This window comes from Salmo salar, chromosome ssa21 (assembly GCF_905237065.1).
Source record: "Salmo salar chromosome ssa21, Ssal_v3.1, whole genome shotgun sequence".
Taxonomy (NCBI): Eukaryota; Metazoa; Chordata; class Actinopteri; order Salmoniformes; family Salmonidae; genus Salmo; species Salmo salar.
In genome coordinates, this window is record NC_059462.1 from 21256717 (window position 1) to 21275269 (window position 18553).

The 18553-nt window shown below is 39.5% G+C and overlaps 1 protein-coding gene across 7 annotated transcripts in view; it reads right to left on the bottom strand.

Annotated features, from left to right (window-relative positions):
• Positions 1-18553, bottom strand: part of gulp1a (GULP PTB domain containing engulfment adaptor 1a) — a 167374-nt gene that overhangs the window by 13306 nt on the left and 135515 nt on the right. For all 7 annotated transcript variants that reach the window (XM_045704528.1, XM_045704531.1, XM_045704530.1 and 4 more), the window contains one exon: positions 13421-13502. In XM_045704528.1, coding sequence (XP_045560484.1) covers positions 13421-13448 — 28 coding nt within the window. In that variant the 5' untranslated portion in view covers positions 13449-13502. The remainder of the gene's footprint in view (positions 1-13420; positions 13503-18553) is intronic.

Sequence of the window (18553 nt, forward strand, 5' to 3'; positions counted from 1 at the left end):
TGTGAGGCAATGGACAACCTCCCTGGTCTGTGTGGTTGAATCTGTGTTTTAAATATCACTGCTCAACTGAGGGACCTCACGTATGTGTGGGGTACAGTGATGTGCAATAATCATGTTAAACACCATTATTGCACATAGAGTTAATCCTTGCAACTTATTATGTGATTTGTTAAGCAAATTTATACACCTGAACTTATTTAGGCTTGCCATAACAAAGGTGTTGAATTCTTATTGACTCAAGACATTTCAGCTTTTCATTTTTTATTAATTTGTCAAAATAAAACATAATTCCACTTTGACATTATGGGGTATTGTGTGTAGGCCAGTGAAAACAAATCTCAATTTAATCCTAATTCAGGCTGTAAGGGGTGTGAATACTTTCTGGAGGGGCTGTATGTCTGAATGAAGTGCAAAACAATTATACCTGCGAGTGGCCTTGAACAGCATTAAACCTGTGGAGGCCTGGTCATTTAGATAGAACCTTTCCCAACAAGCCAATGATGTGAATTAAAGTACCTATACCATAGCCACAACATCTCTGACCAACACAGCTGACCCATCTGCTAAGCAGTGACACAGCACTAGCTCTATCCATAACCACCATATTACTTATCATCAAAGAGTGAATGAGTGAGATCAATCTCCTGGTAGTGCCTCAGGGTAGTGCTGAGCGATTAACCAAAGTTTCTGGGGATTTTTGGTAACAACTAATTGATCAAAGTCAGTTTAATTACTTGAATTTCATTTAGTTCATTCTTATGTGAGCTCAATGTGCTGTGTCTCTAGAGAGAAATCAAATAATTCACAAGATAAATTAAGACAAGAGGTATGTAGGTCGGTGGGCTGACAGGAGTTGTAGTTTTCATTAGGGAAACGTTCAAGCTAGTTCAGCACAGAGACGTGGCAATTAACTACAATGACCATAATCCATTGTGCCTGTTCTTCCCTGATTGGACAGAGACTGATAGCCTACACACAGACCACATGTGAGAGGAACATACACAACACAACAATGAAGTTGCTCTACCCGATTGGTAGTTGGTAATAAGCAGTCTTCAAAGTATGCCATATGTATTTTGAAGAACTAGTAAAATTATTTTGTAAGACAGCTCTGCAGCATACTAACTACGTAGGATGACCCAAAGATGGTATTAGGAGCACAGAGATAACGTTAGATGGTTGTCTGCTGACAAGCTGTTACTGCCTGAGCAGAGATGAGATGACCAAAAAATATAAAAAAGAATAAAGTTGTCAAACAAAAACTAAGTAATATACACAACTGAAATATTTTATTATTTTATAGTAACTTCCTCTTTTTCTATTGATGTTTACCCAATGTGAACCTGACAGAGACAATGGAATGTTTTCAATGTTTTGTGTCAATTGAATGTTCACTATTTTGGGCTTAAAAGCTCTAAAAATCTTTTTACTGTAACGATTTCATAATGCATTTAATGTTGTAATTATTTTTTTAAATTGAAACCGAAGTCAAAAACCGTGATAATTTTTTTATAACCGAACCGAACACTCCCTTCCCCCCCAGTCACTGTAAATTCGAACTATGATGATTTGGGGCAGATCCAGAAGTCACTGCAGCAGAGAAGGCAGGAAGCCAAGACACTTTTTCTATGCGTCAGCACCCAGTCTTGATTAATTGAGGCTTCCCCACCTCTCATGCCCACTTCATATAAAACTGCAAAAGGCAGACTGGATTGGCACCGGGGGGAAACAAGTTGATGGGGGAAATAAAGCGCTGTGGGCATGAGAGGATGCGTCTGAGAGTCTGAAGGTCCGTTTCATGTGGCGTGTGTGTCCTGAACATTCTGAAACAGTGACAGCTTTAAGTTTACATGTCATGTCAAAAGAGGTGCCTGATGGAGACTACAGGGGATGATGCATCTCAATGCTTCATTCCTACAAAAAAAACTAACTGAGCATATTCATGTAGCTAGCTTGACTGCCTATACAGCACCACACAAGTAAAGAGATGATACAGTAATACAGAGCTGGATTAAAATAGTATCTGTTTTCTTTCAAATATTTTAGATGTGCTTTACTGAGCTTGCCCGGCACAACGACACCACTGTAATTGTCCAAATAGTACAAACCCTGCCCATCTGGCACTCCAGACCCGCTCAAATCAAGCATATTTCAAAGTATTTCAAAGTAATCAAACAATAATAGTACATCAAAGCTAGTGCTTTGTGTGAACTTAAAACAAGTGCATTTTCAGAACTACAGTTAGTAGTAAAGCCTTCTGGAGTTCCAGACGGACGAAGCCCAAGCCTGAGCTCATTATCTCCCCTCTATATATATTCACTTTAATGAATTACACAGGTAATGTTATCTGGGACGGCAGCAATGCATCGCTCATGGGCCAGGCTAGCCATTGCCAGCACTCGGCTCATACAGCAAAACAATGTCCAATTAATCTCCCATTTGTCTCGTTTAGAGTTCAGCTGGATCGATCAGTACGCTCCGGGGGACTGAAGTCTAAAATACCTCCAGCAGTATTTAAAGCCTCTAGATATCCGTTTTAATTAAATGGAGCGGACAGATACAAATGGTTAAACATTAAGGTAAAATAAAATACAATGGACCTCCTCCAACAATGCAATACAATGAGGGGAGCGTACTTGCCAGTGAATCGGACTCAGAGTGGAGACCGTCCTTGTGTTCCTTTTGCACTTAGATTTCCAACCATCCTCACCTTGAGGGTAATGAAGATACTAAGAATTTTGTCTCAACAGTCAATAATGGTTTCATATTTATGTTGCACTGATCTCAAGGCCATTTTGAATCATATTTAGACATTTTCAACGTATGTTGTTTGTTGAAGCTACAAGAGTAAAGCCTTCCATTATCCCAAAGGTTACTCATCATCATCCTTCCAGAGGATGACTCAAAGTTCAGAGTGAGAAGAGCACAACTTTGATTTGCTCAATCAAGAGAAAGCCCTCTAAACCTTGTAAGCTTAAACCTAATTAGCATACACTGTATAGGTACAGTGATTGCAGCACAATTGCTTCGATAAGGTTGTTCAATGCAGGAAACAGTAATTCACCACTGCATTCTATCGAGTCAAGACTGACAATGAGTTTGCTGGGTTTGCAAACCCTTAGTCAAGTCCGTTTGCTCAGGGTTTCCCCAAACTCGGTCCTGCCCCCCCCCCCCCTTTTTTTCTTTGACAGGGAAATTATTAATGAGCATGTCTCCTTTCTGGAAATGGTTCCAGATTGGTTTTGTTTTTTGCCCTATTTAAATAATCAAAACTTAATGATGAAGTTATTTATTTCAATCAACTGTGTAGTGCTAGGACAAAGAGCAGTGGTTCACATCTAAAGCTAAGGGAAATGTCATAGGCTAGGTAACATTCATAAGTGTCACAATGACATTAAGGCAGTGCCCTTTGAGGGAACCATTTCCAGAGAGATGCTCATTAATAATTTCCCTGTCAAAGAAAAAGCAGCTTTTGAAAAGACAGTAGCTGTATAATGAATGACCCAAATGGTTTATAGGGAACAGCTCTGTTGAAAAAATATATATAATAATTTTATAGATGACCTCTGACATTTATCTACAGGTATACTTGTCATCTCTGGGATGAATGGCATTCCAAATAAAATGGGACTTAACAGGCCCCAAACACATTTAGTACAATCACTCTTCCATCCCCATAAAAATGCGAGCATATAATAGTTGTCAATAATTTTTACAAGGCACAGCTCCCTATATTACTTGTCCAGCTGCCTCATTTGTCTGCTGGTCAGAGGAGTTAAGCTAAGCTCAAATGGTTTAGCACCTCTGATACTTTGGTTTACAGCTTGTCTGGATACTAACTGCCAAGGTGGTCCAGTGAAATTGAAAAGCCTCGTAACCACTGCAACAAATTGTTCACATCTGTTGATCTCCAAATGACAAATCAAGGTAAATAGTAGTGGATTTTCAGTATGCCCCCATATTGTTGCGAGTGTACACAATCTCACATTTCATTTGTTTCTAATCCTCCCCTTCTTGTCATTCAATGGATATAAAACAATCTGGTGGACTGCCCTGATGTCTTACTCCCAAGGCATTGATGATTACATAAACATATATTTCCTGGCCAATCCAAACACTTATGATGCCTCTCTGAGGAAGTCAAACTGACATATTTTAATAAGTATAATGTGACCCTTGTTTCAAAGGAGGTCATTCTCTGAGCACCATGAATAATTTTGACATTATATTCATTATATGGAAAGCCCATTGTTACAAGGACTGAAGTCAATTCCAATTCAGAAGTGGAATAGCACATGGAATCAGGATCAAAACTGCCCCACTCACAGTATCAACGCTGAATAAAACAAATTGTGGACTGAAATCTTAGCTATTTCTGAGTTAGCCTATGTACATTATTTTCCTTCCTGGAAAATGGAAATGTGTGTGTGTATGTGTGTGTGTGTGTGTGTGCGTGCTTATGCACAACATCAACATACACCAAAGCCTATCTTTTGTTGTACACTTTTCCAAGACTGTACAGTACTTTCCACTTTATTACTGCTCTGCAAGTCTCCAACTCTCCATAATCATCTTCCTCAAGGAAAGCTGAATCCAACATCATCACAAGACCACCCAGTCATGTCTCCGGGCATCAGGAATAAACATAGGTGATAAAAATGATCAAAACCCCTCATGGCAGCACTTGCTAGATATGATCAACTCAACAAAACACATAAATAAAGGCCCCCATGTTGTTACCAATGACAACCTCCAGATTGTCAACCAAACCTGTACCAGAATGATACTAGTATTACAATGACAAAAACATCAAATAGTTTGATAAGCATAATCATTTGGTCAGTTGAACACAATGCTTCATAACGGGACATAACTGTGCAGCCAGACATGTACTATGGTTCCTTTGTGATTCCAAACATCCTCTTGCTTTCATTTATCTCTAAATCACAGCAGTCTTGTCGTTCAATGTTCAGCGACTGGTAATTGGATGCACAAGTCCGGAAAGAAATTGACGAGAGAGATTTGTACCCAATTATTTCTCTGTCATCATCAGATACAAAAGTGTCTCTGTGCCACGGGCCCCTGGTGACTACAGGATAGCCCGTTTCACTTGGAGACACAAGTATATTTTAACCTGTTGAGTTTACAGTTGCAAAGTCTTAGGAAATCTTTGCATGGATGATATAATCATATACCCTGAAAATTGTTGCTGGTGGACATAGAGATGTGTGTATTATTTCAATTTGCACCTCATTAGCTTAAAGGTTAAGGTTAGCATGACCGGGTTAGCCACATGCGGCTTATGCCGTTTAAAGGGATATCTGCATACTTCATTATTATTATTTTTGGGGATAGCAAATTCAAACCTACCATTTGATTCTGGTAAGGTCAAAGATGTAGGATTAAAAGAAAAACACACATACAGTAACGTTGAAAACACTTGCAATGTGTTTGATGAATCACATGCACTACTTTGATAATTTGGTGTCTTTCATACATACACATACTGCATTATACAATGAGTTAAAACAACCTCATTTTAACGCAGTCTGAAAAGTGGGAATTGCTTGTATTGACACCAGGCCTGGGTTCAAATACTACTTCAAATATTTTCACATACAGTGCCTTCGGAAAGTATTCAGATCCCTTGACATTTCACACATTTCGATATATTACAGCCTTATTCTAAATTTTATTTTTTTTTAAAAACATATCAGCAATCTACACACAATACTCCATAATGATGAAGCAAAAAAGATTTTAAAAAAGGCACAAATCTGGGGAAGGGTAGCAAAAAATATCTGCAACACAACCATCTCTGCAGCACTCCACCAATCAGGCGTTTATGGTAGAGTGGCCACTCCTCAGTAAAAGGCACATGACAGCCTTTTGGAGTTTGCCAAAAGGCACCTAAAGACTCTCAGACCATGAGAAACAAGATTTTCTAGTCTGATGAAACCAAGATTGAACTCTTTGGCCTGAATGCCAAGCATCACGTCTGGAGGACCATCCCTACGGTGAAGCATGGTGGTGGCAGCATCATGCTGTGGGAATGTTTTTCAGCAGCGGGGACTGGGAGACTAGTCAGGATGGAGGCAAAGATGAATGGAGCAAAGTACAGAGAGATCCTTGATGAAAACCTGCTCCAGAGCACTCAGGACAACAACCCGAGGCACATAGCCAAAACAACACATGAGTGGCTTCGGGACAAGTTTCTGAATGTCCTTGAGTGGCCCAGCCAGAGCCCAGACTTGAACCCGATTGAACATCTGTAGTGGAGCAGGTTGAGCAGGTTGAGAGCTTCAAGTTCCTTGGTGTCCACATCAACAACAAACTAGAATGGTCCAAACACATCAAGACAGTCGTGAAGAGGGCACGACAAAGCCTATTCCCCCTAAGGAAACTAAAAAGATTTGGCATGGGTCCTGAGATCCTCAAAAGGTTCTACAACTGCAACATCGAGAACATCCTGACCGGTTGCATCACTGCCTGGTACGGCAATTCCTCGGCCTCCAACCGCAAGGCACTTCAGAGGGTAGTGGGTACGGCCCAGTACATCACTGGGGCAAAGCTGCCTGTCATCCAGGACCTCTACACCAGGGGGTGTCAGAGGAAGGCCCAAAAATTGTCAAAGACCCCAGCCACCCCAGTCATAGATTGTTCTCTCTACTACCGCATGGCAAGCGGTACAGGAGTGCCAAGTCTAGGACAAAAAGGCTTCTCAACAGTTTTTATCCCCAAGCCATAACACTCCTATACAGGTAACCAAATGGTTACCCGGACTATTTGCATTGTGTGCCCCCCCCCCCAACCCCATCTTTTACGCTACTGCTACTCTCTGTTCATCATATATGCATAGTCACTTTAACCATACCTACATGCACATACTACCTCAATGAGCCTGACTAACCGGTGTCCTTATGTAGCCTTGCTACTGTTATTTTCAAATGTCTTTTTATTGTTGTTTTATTTCTTTACTTACCTATACACACACACACACACACCACCTTTTTTTCCGCACTATTGGTTAGAGCCTATAAGTAAGCATTTCACTGTAAGGTCTACACCTGTTGTATTCGGCGCACGTGACAAATAAACTTTGATTTCATTTGACATCTCTGGAGAGACCTGAAAATAGCTGTGCAATAACGCTCCCCATCCAACCTGACAGAGCTTTAGAGGATCTGCAGAGAAGAATGGAAGAAACTCCCCAATACAGGTGTGCCAAGCTTGTAGCATCATACCCAAGAAGACTTGATGCTGTAATCGCTACAAAAGATGCGTCAACAAAGTACTGAGTAAAGGGTCTGAATACTTATGTAAATGTGATATTTCAGTTTATTTTACATAAATTAGCAAAAATTTCTAAAAACCTGTTTTACTTTGTCATTATGGGCTATTGTGTGTAGATTGATGAGAAAAATCCATTTTAGAATAAGGCTGTAACGTAAAAAAATGTGGGAAAAGTCAAGGGGTCTGAATACTTTCCGAAGGCACTGTAAATTCGAAGTAAGTATTCAGGTATTTTAATGTATTTGGAAATAAACTTGGAGAGTACATTGTATTTGAAAATACTCAAATAGCCTGATTCAAATACACTCCCCTGCATTTAACCCAGGTATTTGAAAATATTATTTGAAAATATAGCTGCGAGCAGCAATGAATGGGGTTCACAGGATGACAGAAAGGACACAAGATCAGTTGGATAACAAAGCAAGCACTCTATTGTGTAGGAATTCTTTCATTAGGTGCAATTCTTCATGAGAAGAAAATTGAAGTATTTTTTGCATATTCTAGCATTTTAGCATCATCTTCAAATGCATCAACGTTATCAACTCTTTAGGGACTATTGTGATGAGTCCAAAGACCAAATTTGGAGTGAATCTGACTATTAGTCCATGAGAAGATTTAATATGATTATTTTAAGCATTAGGTTTACATAGTCAAAAAAGTGAACTGTTAATAGTTCCTTACATTTAAAAATATGAATACCAAACTTAACATGGTTCATCATGGTAATGTCTTTGATGACCCTAAATGTTTCAAGTTGATAGGCCATTATGGAGTCAATTTACAAAGGATTTAAATGGCCACGTAAAATCAGATTTCCTGATTTATCAATAACTCAGCCATCTCTTAACCAATTCCTTAGCTTTTCTCAACTGAAGTTAAGAGATGTACCGTGGGCCTACATACCGAATTGGTGTTATTTGGACTTATGGTTCATGAGAATATGTTTTTCAAAGGTTTTCAAAAATGTCCAAGATTGGTCCTTATTGGTCCTTGAGGCAAATTTGTTAAGCTTGAGGAAAGACACCTACATACTTACAAGTATCTAGGTCAAACAGGGCAGTGGATATGAGGGTTTGAAACAGCTTATAACAGCACCACCTATAGGCCATTGTTGCACAAATATGTCATTTACTTAAGTATTCACACCCCTGAGTCAATACATGTTAGAATCACCTTTGGCAGTGATTACAGCTGTGAGTCTTTCTGGGTAAATCTCAAAAAGATGTGCACACCTGGATTATTCTGTACTATTCTGTACAGGCTTCCTCTTTTCCCTCTGTCATTTAGGTTAGTACTGTGGAGTAACTACAATGTTGATTCATCCTCAGTTTTCTCCAATCACAGCCATTAACCTCTGTAACTGTTTTAAAGTCAACATTGATCTAATGGTGAAATCCCTGAGGGGTTTCCTTCTTCTCCGGCAACTGAGTTAGGAAGGACGCTTGAATCTTTGTAGTGACTGGGTGTATTTAATAATTTCACCATGCTCAAAGGGATATTCCCCGAGTGTTGCAGCGGTCTAAGGCACTGCATCTCAGTGCTAGAGACATCACTACAGACCCTGGTTCGATTCCAGGTTGTATCACAACCGGCCATGACTGGGAGTCCCATAGGGCGCCGCACAATTGGCCCAGCGTCATCCGGGTTATGGTTTGGCCAAGGTAGGCCGTCATTGTAAATACGAATGTGTTCTTAACTGACTTGCCTAGTTGAATAAAGGTTCAATAAATAAAAATAAAATATTCAATGTCTGCTTTTTTTAAACACTATTACTACACACAGAGTGAGTCCATAGAGACTTACCCCAAAACACTCACTGCCAAAGGTGTTTCTACAAAGTATTGACTCAGGGGTGTGAGTAGTCTCAAAGTTAATGGATGTGAACTGTGAGCTGGAAACTGACAAAAGCTTTAGTATTACTAATCCATAAACATGACAGAAAGCAATTGCAAGTGTTCCCATGTCTTATCTGTCCTATTTGAGAGATATAATTCACAAACTGAAATTAGCTATTTAGCATTACCCATATCAATTAGTCTAGCTTTAAGATATGCTCTATTATATGTGGTTGACAGTTTATTGTTATGACATTATTTTACATTACGTGAGCCACCACATGGAAATGCCAACCCTGACTTGCATAGGTACGTGGTGCCAAACTGGATCAGAATATCTACTGCTTTCTCCGTCAGGCAGGGGACTGCTTCCTGCTGCACAGAATAATTATAAGCATTTCATAAGTGTCAAAGGCTTTTATTGACAATTACATGAAGTTGATGCAAAGAGTCAATATTTGCAGCGTTGAACTCTGCAATTCGCCCTGGCATGCTGTCAATTAACTTCTGGGCCACATCCTGACTGATGGCAGCCCATTCTTGCATAATCAATGCTTGGAGTTTGTCAGAATTTGTGGGTTTTGTTTGTCCACCCGCCTCTTGAGGATTGACCACAAGTTCTCAATGGGATTAAGGTCTGGGGAGTTTCCTGGCCATGGACCCACAATATCGATGTTTTGTTCCCCGATCCACTTAATTATCACTTTTGCCTTATGGCAAGGTGCTCCATCATGCTGGAAAAGGCATTGTTCGTCACAAAACTGTTCCTGGATGGTTGGGAGAAGTTGCTCTTGGAAGATGTATTGGTACCATTCTTTATTCATGGCTGTGTTCTTAGGCAAAATTGTGAGTGAGCCCACTCCCTTGGCTGAGAAGCAACCCCACACATGAATGGTCTCAGGATGCTTTACTGTTGGCATGACACAGGACTGATGGTAGCGCTCACCTTGTCTTCTCCAGACAAGCTTTTTTCCGGATGCCCCAAACAATCGGAAAGGGGATTCATCAGAGAAAATGACTTCACCCCAGTCTTCAGCAGTCCAATCCCTGTACCTTTTGCAGAATATCAGTCTGTCCCTGATGTTTTTCCTGGAGAGAAGTGGCTTCTTTGCTGCCCTTCTTCACACCAGGCCATCCTCCAAAAGTCTTCGCCTCACTGTGCGTGCAGATGAACTCACACCTGCCTGCTGCCATTCCTGAGCAAGCGCTGTACTGGTGGTGCCCCGATCCTGCAGCTGAATCAACTTTAGGAGACGGTCCTGGCGCTTGCTGGACTTTCTTGGGCACCCTGAAGCCTTCTTCACAACAATTGAACCGCTCTCCTTGAAGTTCTTGATGATCCGATAAATGGTTGATTTAGGTGAAATCTTACTGGCAGCAATATCTTTGCAGGTGAAGCCCTTTTTGTGCAAAGCAATGATGACGTCACGTGTTTCCTTGCAGGTAACAGAGGAAGAACAATGATTCCAAGCACCACCCTCCTTTTGAAGCTTCCAGTCTGTTATTCAAACTCAATCAGCATGACAGAGTGATCTCCAGCCTTGTCCTCGTCAACACTCACACCTGTGTTAACGAGAGAATCACTGACATTGATGTCAGCTGGTCCTTTTGTGGCAGGGCTGAAATGCAGTGGAAATGTTTTTGGGGGATTCAGTTCATTTGCATGGCAAAGAGGGACTTTGCAATTAATTGCAATTCATCTGACCACTCTTCATAACATTCTGGAGTATATGCAAATTGCCATCATACAAACTGAGGCAGAAGACTTTGTGAAAATTAATATTTGTGTCATTCTCAAAACTTTTGGCCACGACTGTACTCCATTATATGACAACAATGCCTTGCAAGTTGACTTACTTTTCCACTTTCAAAGCACTGAAGCATTCTGCCCTGTTCTGAAAGAACTCCCTGGGTTTACCATGTTGTGCCTGGATGTTTGGTCAGAATGTGTCGTTTTATTAATTTGTTCGTTTTGAGAGAATCATTACTAAGCACTTCCCCACACAAAACACATTATGGGCGCTCCTTGTTATTTCTCAAAGTTTGTATGAAAGAGACAAAAAGTCATCACTGTATTTGCGTTTCATGACGATTGAGCTCAGTCAGAACTTGTGGCTAGCAGGAGTCAATTTCATGACAGCGGAGAGTGATGGCGAGTGGGAATAACAAGTCAGTGGCTTGAACGATATCGCTGCAGCGTGTGGGTCGCGGAGTGATCTTCAAGAAAACTGCAGAAAAAAAGATCCGGTAAACAGTGAAGTGCATGGGCATCTCAATCTACCTCTCCCACCCGCACAGCTGCCAAACTGAGCAGAGACCGCTGATAAACAGAGAGCGCAATGAACCGAGAGCGCAGTTGCACTTGGCCAAATCAATTCCAGTAATTAATCAAATAATTATACATTTACGTCGCGACCAACCATTAACAGGTCACGACCCATACTTTAAGAAACGCTGGTTTAATCAATTTTGAATTCAGGCTAACACAAACAAATGTGGAATAAGCCGAGGGGTATGAATACTTTCTGAAGGCACTGTATTTAAAAATAATATTGGTACATTTGATCTAATCAAGATATATTAGTGTTTTATTTTTCATGCATTTTTTTTTTTTTTTTTTTTTACAAATGTTATACTTTTTCTTCCACTTTGACATTATAGCATTTTATGTGTGTGTATCCCTGACAACAAAATGACCCACTTTGTAAAATATGGAAAAAGTCAAGGGGTGTGAATACTTTCTGAAGGCACTGTATGAAAAGAGGCAGTTATCTAATTGGAATTCATCAATGCCTTATAGGAACAGCATGATAACGTCATACAAAAATTATGCTCAGTATGTAGTCAGACAGACCCAACAAATAACTTGCATATTAAGGTGAATGAGGAACAGTAATTTACTTTGTTTTCTTTCTTTTTACAACCACATTTTGGCATCAGTTCAAATGAATAAATATAGGATGAAGGAACGTAGAAGAAATAAAGAATATTTTCTAACTACTAATTATAACAAAGTGATTGACACAGGTCTGCAGCAACTTTGCTCATAGGACACTAGAAATATAGATGCAATAATGCTAATTCCCAAATGCAATTGTGAAAGGATTAAAGTCCCAGTGTTTAAAGAGTACAATGAAGAATCTGTGCTAAAACATTCTATCTCAACAGGAGGCTTTTAATAACCACCACAAATGCATGCGTGCTGAGAGTGCAATATCGACTCAACATATTGATGAATAGCTAGCGATGAATCTGCACAGTCATGCACTGTAATGAGACCTGGAAAATAAAATTATAATCTGGATAAGAAACTTTTGAGCAACTAGATCTGTCATCCTCTTTTGTGTTTCTGTACCAAGCCCTATTCTTAATCAGTTATGAGCAATGCTCTGGTAATTAATGGTTGTCTCCAAAAGCCTTGTGTTCTGTGTCGGTCTGGTGTAAAATATTGGTTGTGTTCGGGGAGGGTTGGGAGGGACCGTTGTCCTTCGCTTAAATGGCTTTAATGCCCTCTTTATGCCAGATGGCTGGATGCGCCTCTGTAGTTCTCTACAATTACACAGAACTGGACTGTGTGCAAGTATGTATGGAAGCATTTGTGGGCCCATCAGTGCGAGAGACGGGGAATGGTAACCGGGGCCACTGTGTCTAATTCACTGACTACTTTCTGAGTCAGCTGTGAAGCCATAACTTCTCTGTTATGCCCAATCTTTCAATAGACTCCCTAAACGTGCCCTCCAGAGTCTGAGTTCAAAATATGACAAAGTATCAATTTAGATTCATGAGAAAGTAAAACCTATGAAAAAAGGACAGTAGCAGCAGTAGCGGAGCACCTTAGCACCAAGCTGTATTTTAATATCATCCATGAAAGGGAAATCTAATCTGAACCAGGAGTAGAGATCTGCCTAACCTGATAAGTCTTTCTCTCCTCATTGGGTGCCTGACAGGGCTGAGGTAAATTTTAAAACTGAAATATCATAAGAACACTCAGGGCCACCTGGGCCCAAAAATTGTCCAGCAGGGTCTTTGGACATTTCCGGTTCTGTTGATTCATGCGAGTGGAGGGAGTTGGAGTGGTAGGACAGATGGCAAATACGTAAAGCTGTTGTTGCGAAACCGCAGTGGTTACGTCAGACATTTTCAGTACGACAGTGCACATGTAGATTACGTAGTTAGCTCCAGGTATAAGAACAAGTAGCTCACCGAACATGCACAATCATAATATGAGCGACGGCGTGGAGAAACTGGGCTTTAAGATGGGGAACAGAACTAAAATCTGTCTGAGTGCTTACCTTTTTTCCTGTTAAAGGCCCGGTTCATACTGGAAAACCTTGCGTCTTTGTGGTCCCTTCTGTGTATTTGCCAATACTCCACCTCAGGAGGGAAAAAAACAGAGTTTTAGAATCGTTTAAAACCTCAGGCCTTCAACAAACAAAACCTGGAAAATTTTACTAAACAACTGGCCAGATGTCAGCCTCTGCTTTAGGAAACCCACCCTCTCACAGAAAGCTAATGTTTAGTCAGTCAGAATATACGCCAATGAAAACCTAAACCGACCAGCAAAACACTTTGTATTTACCTTTGGGTTAAAGTGATTTACCATCTGAGTATGGGAGGTGACCATTTTTTTTATTTTTATGGCTAGACTTGTTAGTAGGATAATTTGTCATTGTCAATTTAGCACACTAAACATGACAAAGATGTAAATAATTCTACCACTGCTGGTCATTTTCGTAGTACCAGTGAATATTGCTTGAGAACATTTTCTGGAAAAGGTTTTAAGACTTAGGACTGTTTAAAAGATTTCTCAGCCACATGTCGCATTACAGTCTAATCTTCCTGGGAGAAAGGCGATATATGCTTGTCGATGGCTGCCTGAATAAATCAAACCAAAGTAGATGCATTACTGTAGCAAAACATCAGTTCTGATATCAGCAAAGTCAGTTTTAACCTTCACATAAAGCAGAGTTATATGCTGTCATATTCTCTGCTAGATATACATGTATGAACAGTAAATAGACATGGCACACTTTGGTTATCTACATGTTATCTCTGACCATTCACTGATAATCCCAACCAAGTGACATCTTTGTTGGGATTAAGTGTATGAATGAAGATGTTGTGAGAAACATCAGGTGAGCAGCCAATACATTATGCATGCAATAAGGCATTAACAGCACATAGGCTATAAACTGTTTTTGGTTTAAATGATAAAACCAACTCTCATACAGATAGCCAAATAAGTAAGTTCTGCCTCAGAATAGGTTGACTCAATTATTTTGACAGTTGCTATTATTTTTTTATCTCTTTCCTTATATATAGTAATTAAGTTCCTTCTAAGCCAATTTATCCTTTGCTTTAAAGTGATTTAAGAAAAAGGTAGAAACTCATTTCTTATTCCACTTAATTTTCCTTAAATGTTTTCTCCTTCAAAACCTCTCACTCTGATAAAACTTAAATAGAATGAAGTACTGATTTAACTCTTTATTCATTAGGTAGGCTATATGTGATTCAAACATATTCTGATAAACCATGAGAATCACGAGATGAGGAAGCATTGGAAAAACCAACTCTCATAAAGTAAGTTACTGATCATTTCTGGTTCTGGTGTATCTTCCAAAGGCCAATTTCCTAATTTTCTGCTAAGGAAACAAATGGAATACCTCAGATGAGTTCCAAGGATACAAATTACTTTATTGTCCACACATACGAGCAATTGTCAATCAAACAATATAATTTAAATGTCCACTTGAATGAAAAGTCCACTTTAAAATAATTACGGCTCCTGTCTTTGTTATGTATCCTTTCGATACAACGGAAGGATAAGATCTTCCTTTCTAGATGGAAAATGTCGCATCGAGCTACAGTACCGTAAATTCCGGACTATAAGCCGCAACTTTCTTCTCTGAACCTTTTTCTTTGAACCTCGCGGCTTAAACAATGATGCGGCTAATATATGGATTTTTCCCGCTTTCAATGTTTTAAAAAAAAACAAACACATTCTGTGACGTGCTCAGTTTTTTGGCGGCATGAAGCTTTCATTAGACCAATGAAATTGCCGAACGGGTTAAGGTCAAACAACTTTTTTGTTTACTGTTTAGATTAAATCGAGCGCTCTCAAACTTCCCATCATTCTGATTACGGTAGTCATTTTGTCACCCTCATCATGGCAAAGACACGGAGAAATGCATATGATGCAGCTTTCAAGTTGAAGGCGATTGATCTGGCTGTTGGAAAAGGAAATAGAGCTGCTGCACGGGAGCTTGGTCTTAATGAGTCGATGATAAGACGTTGGAAACAGCAGCATGAGGAATTGACTCAGCTTACTGCTCATTTTTATTTTTTGTTACAAGACGTGTTTCGTTAAAGCCTATTTATTTTTGTTACAAGCCGTGTTTCGTTAAAGCCTATTTATTTTTGTTACAAGCCGTGTTTCGTTAAAGCCTGTTTATTTTTGTTACAAGCCGTGTTTTGTTAAAGCCTATTTATTTTTGTTACAAGCCGTGTTTCGTTAAAGCCTATTTATTTTTGTTACAAGCCGTGTTTCGTTAAAGCCTGTGTAAAGTTCATTTGTTTCAATGTACCGGTAGGCACCTGCGGCTTATAGACATGTGCGGCTTATTTATGTTCAAAATTATATCTTTTTTTTAATTCTGTGGGTGCAGCTTATATTCAGGTGCGCTTAATAGTCCGGAAATTACGGTACTCTTTCAATGGTGAATTGTATGCATTGCAATGAGGATGACACTGACCATTGTGTGTAACGCATCACACTGAAGAGTTCATGGGCAGGCATATACTTTAGTAACCTTAATCAGATGCTCAACAGAGATTGCATAGGATGAGTAAGTGTACTGTATAGGCCCTGAAGGTGATGTATTTTATTTGACACTGCAGCAGGCCAAGAACATACTTAAACACGTGCTATACCATCTTCTGTGACACTAGCAGATATAATATGTAGCATATACTGTATATAAAAATGCTTACAATAGTCCAGCTAAAGACAGTAGTTCCAGGCATTTCTCTTTTCATAAGTTGAGACAAACTGACAAACTCTAACTTCAGAAAGGACATTTTTATTCGCTGACATATGCAGAGGAGCATTGCGACATTCAGGATATAATGACTCTTACATGCGGGGGAGAAAATCACATGTCTAGCTCTGTGAATAGGTCTATGATTTCAGAGCTACTTTTTAAAGAGTGGTGTGGTGCTAAATACACTGGGGCTCACGCAACGCAGGAGTCTGAAGAGAGAGGACAAACATGCTATTTGACAGCCAGACCTGAGAGACTGAGCTGTTGTACAATAATAAAATGTGCTAATAGTGATAGAAATCAGAGAGCAGTAATGTTTCCATACTCCATGCAGAGAGTAGTCTCAAAGTTAACGCATGTGAATGGTGAGCTGGAAACTGTTACGAAAGCTTTAGTATTACTAATCCATGAACATGACAGAGTGTTGACACAAGTGTTCCCATGTCTTATCTGTCCTATTTGAGAGATATAATTCACAAACTGAAATTAGCTATTTAGCATTACCCATCTCAATTAGTCTAGCTTTAAGATATGCTCTATTATATGTGGTTGACAGTTTATTGTTATGACATTATATGACATTATGTGATTTGCCACATGGAAATGCCAGCTCTGACTGACTATTGTGTAACACATTATGAAAGGAAAATAGTTTTAGTTTAAACAGAACTATAGCACCAACACCTCTTTAATTTCTGTAATTACACAGCAACACACTTCCTACAATAACTATGTAGCTAAGGATACTAGGATATAGTAAAATTGATAATGTGAAATAGACAAAAAGATGATGCAATTAGACAAGCAATTATTATGATTTATTTTTTCACAGAGACAACTTTATTTCACAAAGGTCTAAAACCACATTGTGATGTTGGGAGATGTTTTCTTTCTATCTATAATGGTCCTTCAGGGGGCAAAGTTCAACTGAAATTAGCTATAGAGTGTCAATTGGGATTTTTTCAAACCAGTATGCCAAAACAGAATAGCTTTGCTGCTTAAAAAGACAGCTTGTGTTTGTTTTTTTACTGGCAAATATTGTACCCGCGTCAGAGCAATGCAGAGTCAAATGAACATGGGCAGCAGCCATGTCCACAATTGAGGGGAGACAGGGCAACCTTTCTGCACTTCTCAACACGTTAGACATAAACAATAGGCTTGGCGCCAAGTCACTTATTTATATCATCCCGAGCATGATGAAAATGGTACCAAAACTGCTTTATATACAGTCTTTAGGGGCCTTAAGCAGGTGATGTCCTGATTAACAGGGGAATATGATTCATTATGGTTAGTCTAATTTAAGAGTGGTAGATTGAAACAGCCCATTCAATATCTGGAGTTTCTGAGAAAACATCAGTTTTTCAAATTTACTTAAAGGTCCAATGCAGCTGTTTTTATCTTAATTTCAAATAATTAAATCATTTCTGAGTAACAATTTAGTACCTTAATGTGATTGTTTTAAATTAAAATAGCTTCTTAGCGAAGATACATTTCTCAAGCAAGAATTTTGCTAGGACTGATTGGGAGTGTTCTGAGTGGGGAGGGGAATGTTACCAGGCAGGCCAAAACGCCATCCCACCAAAACAGTCTGTAATTTCAGGCGGTCATTTCAAACAGCTCTTACACTAAAAGGGCATTATCAACATTTCCACAATTTCACAGTATTATTCCAACCTCAGTGTGGTGATATATATAAAACACAGGCGAATCATGTTTTTGACTGCACTGGGCCTTTAAATAATAGCCTACTACGATCAACAGCGGACACCTAGACAAACATATGTATCATTCACTGGAGTGTATGGATTGATTACTCTGTAGACCAATGCTCAAGGGAAAGTGTTCCCTAAGTGCTGTCCCTGTACCTTCTCTCTCCTGATCATGATCTTAACCAATAGGACTTTAGACCCACAGACCACAGCTATAATAACAACTTTTCACCTCAACCTACTTCTGCAGGAAGTCATTTCTTTCAGGGATTAACCTTAAACCAACTCATGGCATGTGGCACCACGGTATAATACCGTAACTAATCAAATTAAACCTAAAGTATCCCGTCCACGATAAATAAATAAAAATGTGCACTAAACTGAGCATGCATAAAGCTATATTCAAGTTCAAGTCAATTGATTAAGAACTGGGCTACACTTTACAGTGTATTCAAACACACACTTACAGCATAGTGTGAGCCCTAATTCCCTTTTTCCCAAAACTCTTCCAAGTCACACTGCAGTATTATGTCATTAAAGGTGAGAACTCCGTCAAAATAATGTGCCATGGATAGCTGGAGTAAGTGGCTGTATCTGTCTATTCAAGTGCCAATATCCTTTTCTCCCCCTTTCCTTGTTGGCTGTCTGTTCATGCCAATATGTTGCCGCATTACTG